The 10,525-nt window shown below is 33.6% G+C and overlaps 1 protein-coding gene across 1 annotated transcript; it reads left to right on the top strand.

The window, feature by feature from the left end:
- Positions 1 to 5,330: 5,330 nt before the first annotated feature.
- Positions 5,331 to 8,596, top strand: LOC144254281 (olfactory receptor 52D1-like). Its single transcript, XM_077797289.1, has 2 exons — positions 5,331 to 5,340; positions 7,638 to 8,596. Exons 1-2 carry the CDS (start codon positions 5,331 to 5,333, stop codon positions 8,594 to 8,596), a joined length of 969 nt encoding a protein of 322 aa, XP_077653415.1.
- The last annotated feature ends 1,929 nt before the right edge of the window (positions 8,597 to 10,525 follow it).

The raw sequence follows: 10,525 nt of genomic DNA, 5'->3' as shown, positions 1-10,525 counted from the left end.
TTGTTACTTTAAAACTTTCCAGATAGGCCTCATATACAAAGAGGTGAGTTTCTTCCTCTCTTTTCTGGGACAAAATATTTACTCCTTACCTCTGAGTTCATAATTGAAAGCAATATAACTCACTTCTTGATGAAGCTTACTAATAAGGTTCTTTCCTTCATAAGGTACCGGAAAAACTTCTGGCACTTCGGAACAATTCATAGAACCTCAGCAATCTACTTGTCAATCATTTGAATCATTGGGATCAATAACCAAAGAATAGAAAAGAGAGAGAGAACATGTGTCACTGAACAGATAGCATAAATAACACTCATTTACATTGTGAGCACTGAAACTAAGATTCTTTTTTTCAGTCTCGAGTGGGAATATGCATGTCAGGAAGTCATGTTTGGGGCAGTTTTCCATATGTTAAATGGCTATCAGAATTGACTGGGGGCTACAAATACCTTTTAGGGACTAGACAAATATGAAATATTGACTCCCTGAATACTGAGTCTCAATGGCATATTTGTATTTATATTAAATACATACTTAATAAACACATAAAAATATAGAGATATAAAATGATATAACCCAAAATATTGCAATTAACAAAATTGGTGTCAAATTTTACACAGTAATGTTGACATACCACTCAATTCTCATTAAAATCTCATTTTTAATTTTTTTAGTAAAATTAAATAAATTTGTATGAAACTTATTCAGACAAAATATGAAAATATTAAGGTTAAGATCACAATACAAATCTTGGATAATGCTATAAAATTTGTGATTTAAATATTCAAACTTATGTGAATACAAAAATGATATGAATTATTTTAATACAATAGTCTCAAAAAAAAATCCTTGGGAATCAACCTAACAAGAGAGGTGAAAAACCTCTACAATGAAACCACAGAATGCTAAAGATATAAATCAAAGAAGACCTTAGAAGATGGAAAGATATACCTTGTTCTTGGATAGGCAGAATTAATATTGTCAAAATGACCATATTACCAAAAATATTATACATATTTAATGCAATTCCAATCAAAATTCCAATGTTCTTTCTCATAGAAATAGAAAAAGCAATCATAAAATTCATCTGGAAAAATAAGAGACATAAAAAAGCTGAAACAATAATTAACAAGAAGAGTGAAGCAGGTGGTATCATTATACCAGAATTTAATCTATACTACAGAGCAGTAGTTACAAAAAACAGCATGGTATTGGCATCAAAATAGACTTGTAGACCAGTGGTACAGAATAGAGGACACAGAGACTAACACATAGAATTACAGTTCACTTATACTAGACAAAAGTGCCAAAAAATATATTTGAGAAAAGATAGCTTCTTCAATAAATGGTGCTGGGAAAATTGGAAATCCATAAGCAACAAAATGAAATTAAACCCCTATCTCTCACCATGCACAAAACTAAACTCAAAATGGATCAAGGACCTAGGAATTAAACCAGAGACCCTGCATCTAATAGATAAGAATAGTAATGCATTCTGCTGCCGTGTATTTAAAAAATTAAAATCAATTAAATAAAAAAAAAAGAAAAAGTAGGTCCAAATCTTCATCATGTGGGATTAGGCACCAACTTCCTCAATAAGATTCCTATAGTAAAAGAATTAATATGAAGAATCAACAAATGGGATGGACTCAAACTAAAAAGCTTTTTCTCAGCAAAAGAAATAATCGATGAGGTGAATAGGGAGCTTGCATTTTGGTAGAAAATCTTTACCCCTCACACATAAGATAGAGCACTAATCTCTAGGGTATATGAAGATCTCAAAAAGCTAAACAACAACAACAACAACAAAATTACCAAATCAATAAATGGGCCAAGGACCTGAATAGACATTTCTCAGAAGAAGACACACAATCAATCTATAAATATATGAAAAAATGTTCAACATCTTTAGCAATAAGAGAAATATAAATTAAAACCACTCTAAGATTTCATCTCACTCCAGTCAGCATGGCAGCTATTAAGAATATAAACAAAAATAATTGTTGGAAAGGATGTGGAGGAAAAGGTACACTCATACATTGCTGGTGAGATTGCAAATTGTTGAAGACAATATGGAAAGCAGTATGGAGAATTTCTATTTCTCATAGAAATAGAAAACTTGGAAAACTGGGAATGGAACCACCATTTGACCCAGCTATCCCACTCTGCAGTCTATACTCAAAGGACATAAAAACAGCCTACTACAGGGACAAGCCACATCAATGTTTATAACAATACAATTCATAATAGCTAAACTGTGGAACCAACCTAGATGCCCTTCAGTAGAAGAATGGATAAAGAAAATATGGTATATATACACAATGGAATATCACTCAACAATAAAGAGAATAAAATCATGGCATTTGCAGGTAAATGGATGGAGTTGGAGAATATACTGCTAGGTGAAGTTAGTCAATCACATAAAACCAAATGCCGAATGTTTTCTCTGATATAAGGAGTCTGATTCATGTGTAGGGTTGGGAGGGGGAGCATGGGAGGATTCGATGAACTCTAGATAGGGCAAAGGGGTAGGAGGGGAAGAGAGGGCGCATGGGTGTAAGAAAGACAGTGGAATGAGATGGACATTTTACCCTAGGTTCATGTATGAAGACATGAATGGTGTGAATATATTTTCTATACAATTAGAGATATGGGAAATTGTGCTCTCTATGTATAATATGAATTATAATGCATTCTGCTGTCATATATAACAAATTAGAATAAAAAATTTAAAAAAAAATTTGAAAATATCACAATACAACCCTTGGATAATGCTGTAAAATTGTGATTTAAATATTCAAAAATATCTGAATACAAAGATGATATGAATTATTTTATTTTATTTTTTTAATTTTTTTTAATGTTGGTTGTTCAAAACATTACATAGTTCTTGATATATCATATTTCACATTTTGATTCAAGCGGGTTATGAACTCCCATTTTACCCCTTATACAGCTTGCAGAATCACATCAGTTACACTTCATTGCTTTACATATTGATATACTCATGTCTGTTGTATTCTGCTGCCTTTCCTATCCTCTACTATCCCCCCTCCCCTCCCCTCCCCTCCCCTCTTCTCTCTCTACCCCCACTACTGTAATTCATTCCTCCCCCTTGTACTGTTTTTCCCTTTCCCCTCACTTCCTCTTGTGTGTAATTTTGTATAACCCTGAGGGTCTCCTTCCATTTCCATGCAATTTCCCTTCTCTCTCCCTTTCCCTCCCATCTCTCATCCTTGTTTAATGTTGGTCTTCTTCTCGTGCTCTTCTTCCCTAGTCTGTTCTTAGTTACTCTCCTTATATCAAAGAAGACATTTGGCATTTGTTTTTTAGGGCTTGGCTAGCTTCGCTTAGCATAATCTGCTCTAATGCCATCCATTTCCCACCAAATTCTATGATTTTGTCATTTTTTACTGCAGAGTAATACTCCATTGTGTATAAATGCCACATTTTTTTTATCCATTCGTCTATTGAAGGGCATCTAGGTTGATTCCACAGTCTTGCTATTGTGAATTATTTAATATTTAATATTATGAATTATTTTAATAAATTTTTTATATTTTTCCTATTAAAAATAAAAAGACATTTTAAGAAAAATTTTGCGTCAGACTTTTCTTTTTTTATACCTATAAGTAATATTTTTAAGAACTAACAATTCTGAGTCTATGCAATTCTGCTGACAGTAAGTTTTCAGAGACAAATGGGGAAAACTCACTCTCTCCCCCTTCCTGTATTCTCCAGTTATTAGATGTTGACTTGAAACATAAAAGCTGCATTCAGAACTCAGATCTGCAACTCTCAATGGGGTTTTCTCTGACACCTTGGGGAAGCCTTTCACTTCCTGGCCCATGGGAGCCTTAGACACCTGGAAACTGTCCATGACTGAGCTCATTCAGAAAAAACTGTATGTCCTGGGAGAACATAAGATTTGCTCAAATCACGTGGGTTCTCTTTTGATCCACAAAGATCCCTAGTGACGTGAGGCAGGGCACAGTGCTCTTCATTGCAGTCTGAGCTAGTTGGACAATAGTCAGGTAGTTGGAAAGCAGCCAGCTCTGAAAAACAGATATATGTAAGATTTATAGGAATAACAAATACCATTGGTTTGGGGGTACCCTGAATAGGCTGCCTGTATTATACGTCAATGGTGTCTGTTATAGGTTGGGACTGGACTGCACCTTTTTTTAAGAATAAATTTGTACATGGATTTTCTAAATATTTGAGTATACTAGAGAAAGACTGATGAGAGAAATGATGGGAAGGGGATGGATCAGAGAATATGCTGAGCAATCCATAGAAATTCAGGCTTTTTCTTCAATATTTCATTCTGCTGAAAGCAGTGAGCAATGCTTTATATCATTTTACATTTACAAAACCTTATGGGGTACATATATTTGAGGGTTTAATAAAAACATTAAAACTTCATAATTACTTGGATTTAAATGTCAGAGCCACTAGTTGATAGTAGAACAGCTATGGGAAACCAACTGGATAATCTTAGCTACTTTTCTTATCTATGCCATAAGTAGGATTATCTACTCTAAAACTCCTTGAAGACAAAAATGGGTTACAGCCAACAGTACAAATAGCTTAGTATTTAATCGATGCTCAATGCATATTGGTTTATATTATTTTGTTTTCTTAAAGACATGGATAATGGATGCAGGATGGATATAAAAACATTATAGACAATTTGTTTTATTAATCTCCAAAAACATTGGTAAGTTTCTTCTCCTCCATTCCCTACCAATTTCTTCAGGATGGAGTCAGCAAAAAATAAGTGCTAAATGAATTTTATATTGTTGGAGAGGATTCCAGATATATCTCAGATTTTAACATTAGCATCAGGAAACTATTAGTGCATACAGGGTTTGAGGATTTTTGCAGAGTATACAATATTTATACTAAAAGTTGTATAGTGATCATAGAATGATTACCTTAAATTTATTCTAAAATTATTTTTTACAATAATAAAATATTTTAGTATGTTCTCTATTATTTATTAACTCATTGGAATGAAAAACAAGTGTATGGAAAAAACATCATTTGTATTCAGAAGGAATAAACAATATAAAAAGAGATAGACATGAAGAGATATAAAATATAATATGAGAAAAAATGAAAGACAGGTAAGTACACCTACTACAGGGATATCAAGGAGGGTTTCCATGATCATCCAAAGTATCTAGGAAAATGATCCAGAGGAATTTGATATGTGAATAGAATCTTCATTTCTAGTAAACAATTATTATATGTTTTTACGTTTGGAAGTACCAGGGGGAACAAAGACACAAAGTTACTGATACAATTAGTCAGAAAGTGACCAGTTTGCTATGGAGAGAAGTGGAGAAAAGCGTTTCAATGTTTATTTAAATTTAGTAATATTTTATGAAAGCATGAGAGGCCACATCTTATCCTAATGCTTTGGTTTGCATTTTTTAATTTATACAATTGTATTTCTGCATTATTTATTTTGTTATCTTAAACACCACGGGTAATCATGAATACATGTTGACAATTAAGAAAAGCCTAATAATGGTAAAGGTAAATTATATGTTGTCTATGATCTTTTCTACCTATCACATATTTTAGACTTTTTCTTTGTTGGGTGTGTATTCATTTATATTTCTTTTTGTGTCTAAAAAAATTCAGTTTAACTGTATTTATATTTTCCTAAATATACATTTTTATGTTTTATATGTATATTCTGAGAATGAAAAATATCAAATTAATATTTACTTTTATTTTGCTATCTTCCATATCAGTTCAGATAAATATGCCGTTTATTTTCAGTATACTTAGTGTACCATAACATAAAGGTAGCACAAATTTTTAGCTTAACTACTACTTTTATGAAGGATGGTATCTCTTAATCATTTTGAATGATTAAATTATGGTTTGATAAAAGTAAGAGCATTTTAATAACTAAGAGTTAAAATTCTTTGTCCCTTAAAAAAATAGTAAACAAACATGAGGGAAGAGATTTTGTTGTTGTTGTTATGAATGTTCCAAAAACATTGCCCTTTTCAATTTTTCCTGTAATTCTTTGATGAAAAAACTAAAAGAATAAATTTACTCTGAAAAATACTATTTGATTATAATTATTGTATCATTACAAATTCCAGTAATCTGATTTCCCTGTATTCTTGTTCTCTCTAATATAGCCCTGGATCAGAAATGACATCCCCAGACTTTCTGAAGCTCCATGGACACTGTTTCCATGGGAGAAAGAGCCTCTGAAGTTCAAACAGTGAGAGTAAGCCAAAACTTTGTTTGTGAAACTTTAAAAACAGTAGCTAAAATTATCAAATCATTGCAATTCAATACATCCCAGTGTGCTGTACATATTCCAACACTGACTTCCTTGGACACTGACTTAAAAGAGTTATTTTTCATGATCATCAGTACTCCAAAACTATAAATATCTATAATAGTAATGAAAGAGTTTGTGGAACAGTACTGATCATACTTCTCAAAAATAAAAGTTAAAAATAAAAAGACTATCTACTAAGGGGCCTACATGATTTAAAAAATGTAGTTCTAAAATTCATTTCTGAGAAATGGAATTAGTGCAATAAGCAAATTGCAGTATGGGGCTGAAGTGTTGTCACGAAATGCGGAAATGTGTGGAGGAGAGAAAATTGTGAACTGAAGCTTAAGTGGATGCTTAAGTACATGCTTAAGCTTAGAAGGTGCATAGGTGCAGAGTGCACTTACCCAAGAGCAAGATTTTTAACCAACTACATAAATTAAGGAAGTGATAGAAACTCATGTCAAGAGTAACAGACAACTGTGTGGCCTGAGGAGAGTCATTAAAGTACAATCATTTGTTTATTTCCTGAAAAACTGTGTCAGACTTCTCCTGTTATCATCCTGATGAGTCTCATGCAGTTATGAGTAAACGTCCTGGTGATCATTCTATAAATGACACTTCTGCTCAGTGTTGGTTGTCCTGTCTCAAAGCCACACACTGTTGCTTGGAATGTGTATAAACTATCATTTTACCCCCCTCCAAAAAATAAATAAATAAATAAATTCTTTATTTTCAACTTTCCTCCTGTCTTACTATTTTAAACTGCACTCTCTCTTACTCCTCCAAATGTAAGATTCTTAAACAGTCTTTAATTCTCAATTGGTATCATGGAACATGATAATTTAATTCTCCTGGAACATGGTAAAATTTTTGTATATGTATTTATCTCTGTTTTTTGGTACTTAAAGATTTTTCTGCATTTTGCATTTGTATATCAGTGCTTATAAATTCCAAATTCATATATCAGTGAAAATATCAACATTGATGTATTTGTAAAAAATGATTAAAGTTAATCTGGGAAAGGTTAAAAAGATTCCCATGATTTGGTACATGTCAATAAGAATGAGTGGTTCTTCCATCCTCATCCTCAGTGTAGAAGGCACCTTCAGGCACTATTTTCATCCTTTCAAGGCAGATTGACTGTAATTGAACCTGACTCTACAGGTGATAGAACAATTTCTATCTCAATATTCACAGGTATGGTAATTACTCCATGACCCACATTGCTTTACAATTTGCGTTCTTTGACAGTCTGTAAAATTTATAAATTATTGAAAAATGTATAAATTGTTATTTTTTTCAGTTTAGAGGAAACATCCATGCAAAGAACTGGAATATCTGACCCTTGTTATGATAGCATACAATAAAACCAATGTCCATCCATCGACCTTCGTTCTCATTGGCATTCCTGGGTTGGAGGCTGCTCATGTCTGGACCTCTATTCCTTTTTGTTTGGTTTACCTTTTGGATCTACTGGGAAACTCTTCACTTCTGTTTATCATCAAGACAGATCCCAGCCTCCATGAGCCAATGTACCTCTTCCTCTGCATGTTGGCTGCCGCTGACCTTGTTGTGTGCACTACAGTTGTCCCCAAACTTCTCAGCCTCTTTTGGTTCCATGATGGAGGGATTCCCTTTGAAGCCTGTCTCACTCAAATGTTTCTGATTCACTCTTGCTCCACTATGGAGTCTGGCTTCCTCCTGGCCATGGCTTTTGACCGCTATGTAGCCATTTGTAATCCACTAAGACACTCAGCTATTCTGACACACAGTGTAATAGGAGGAATAGGTCTAGCTATTGTCCTCCGGGGTACAACACTTCTCAGTCCTCACCCTTTCCTGCTTCGTTGGCTTCCCTACTGCAGAACCAACATAATTTCCCACACCTACTGTGAGTTCATGGCCCTCATCAAGATTGCCTGTGCTGAGACACGAATCCGCAGAGCCTACAGCCTCATTGTTGCCTTCCTTACTGGAGGAGTGGACTTCATACTGATCATTTGTTCTTATGTGCTCATCCTCCACACTGTCTTCCGCCTCCCATCCAAGGATGCCAGACTCAAGACCCTGGGCACCTGTGTCTCCCATGTCTGTGTCATCTTGGTGTTCTATACCCCAGCCTTCTTCTCTTTTCTCACCCACAGATTTGGGCACCAAGTAGCTCCTCATGTCCACATATTTGTGGCTAACATCTATCTTCTTGTCCCACCCATGGTGAACCCCATTATTTATGGAGTAAGGACTAAGAGAATACGAGACAGATTTCTTAAATTGTTCAGTTTTTGAAAGCCTCTCTATTGAAGAATTTTAATTTTGATCAATATCTGAATAAAACACTCTGTTAGCTGGGCATGGTGGTGCCCACCTATAATCCCAGTGCCTTGGGAGCTGAGACAGGAGGAATGTGAGCTAAAAGTCATGATCAGTAAAATAAGACCTAAGCAGCTCAGTCAGACCCTGTCTCTAAATAAAATATAAAATAGGAATTGGGATGTGGCTCAGTGGTCAATTGCCCCCAAGTTCAATCTCTGGTATCCAAAAACAAACAAAAACAAAAAAAGAAACTCTGTGCTATCTGTCTTAGAATATGTGGTTATTCCTTAAGCTGCTCTTTTCATGTTCAGATGACTATGAATTTACTGTGGGAAATGATTTATCCAAAGACAATGTGTTTTGTCACAGATGTGTCAATTATGGAAGCATACCAGTAATGTTCTCCAATTAAATTGTGGCCTTACTCTAAAATGAGAATTGCATCATTCTCCTCAATCATAATTATTTTAATATAATGACTATGGCTGGCATGCAGTGTTTATGATATTATCAATTAAAATTAATAGCTATGTACTCTAATTGTAGAAACCATTGTCTGAACATATTTAGGGATCAAGTTTTTAGGAAAAAAAAACAGGAGACTGCAAGCATATATCATTGTCTTTTTCTCAGTGTTTTTAAATTTTAATTTAATTTTGTTTTATTTTTTGAAGATATGGTCTCATTATGTTGCCTAGTCTTGTCTGCAATCCTCCCCAGTAATTGACACTGCTGGTGTATATATCACCATTCTTAGCTCCTGAACCATTATGAAAACCCTCTTAGTACTTTCTAGGATGTTATGTTTAGATTTCTACTTATTCCTGTGTTATTTTTCCCTAACTATTTTGAGAGATCTTACTTAATCAATAATTTTTTTCTATATCTGAAGACCAATTGAATTTGACCCATTTTTGTTTCATATATCCAGGAAAATATGCTAATTGCTTCAATGATAATAAAATTCTGGTGTCTCTATCTCTGAAATTTTAAATTTTGAGATGATTATATTTATTTTTCTGTAATGTAAATTATTTAATAGGAACATATGTATAATGATATTTGACTATTTTGAATCATATGACTCTGAATATTTTATATTCTCATGGTTTTCCTGTATATCTAAACTTTTTAAAATCTCTTCAACATTCTGGGGAGTGATATATCAAAAATTACTAAAACAAAGAAAATATTTTGATATGTTGTCTGCTATTCTTTTTAGGATTCTTGCAGGTCATTTTTATTTTAAATTCCTCTTTAGCTAATGTGCATGAAATTTGTAGCAAACATTGTGCTGAGACAGGTGTATTCCAAGTACAACTCATTATAAAACTACTCTTTTCTCAAAAACAAAACTAAACAAAAAAATTGTGTGGGAAATAATCAGAAACGACAAAGAGAGAGAGAAAGAGAGAGAGAGAGAGAGAGAGAGAGAGAGAGAGAGAGAGAGAGAGATTGAGAGAGAAGGGGGAAAGATTAGAACTAAATCAACATCACACAGGACAGTAGGTCATTGTTAGACCTTTGTGACATACTGCCATATTTACAGACTTCTTTTTCTTCACCTTTTAACTAACCTCCTTTCTTCAGTATGTAATTTGACATTCAACATACACTGTTACTAAATAAAGATTACCTTCTCTTTTATCAGCTCCTCTAAAGATATCATTATTCACCCTCCTTCTTGAACTATGCTTTTGTAGCTTCCCAATTTGTTTTTCCAGTTATAACATTCTGTTAATCTTTTCAAGTCACTACCCTACTCCTCTTTAAAATGTTATTAGTGCAAATCATCTATTGGCCAAATTGTCATTAATTAATAGATAATTATTCTTTCTCACTGACTTCTATTAAGTCCTCCATTTCTTTGTTTTCTGTTGTTTCACATGGATAAATCTCACA

Source organism: Urocitellus parryii, chromosome 4 (assembly GCF_045843805.1).
Source record: "Urocitellus parryii isolate mUroPar1 chromosome 4, mUroPar1.hap1, whole genome shotgun sequence".
NCBI classification, from domain to species: Eukaryota; Metazoa; Chordata; class Mammalia; order Rodentia; family Sciuridae; genus Urocitellus; species Urocitellus parryii.
This window is presented reverse-complemented; position numbering and strand designations above follow the sequence as displayed.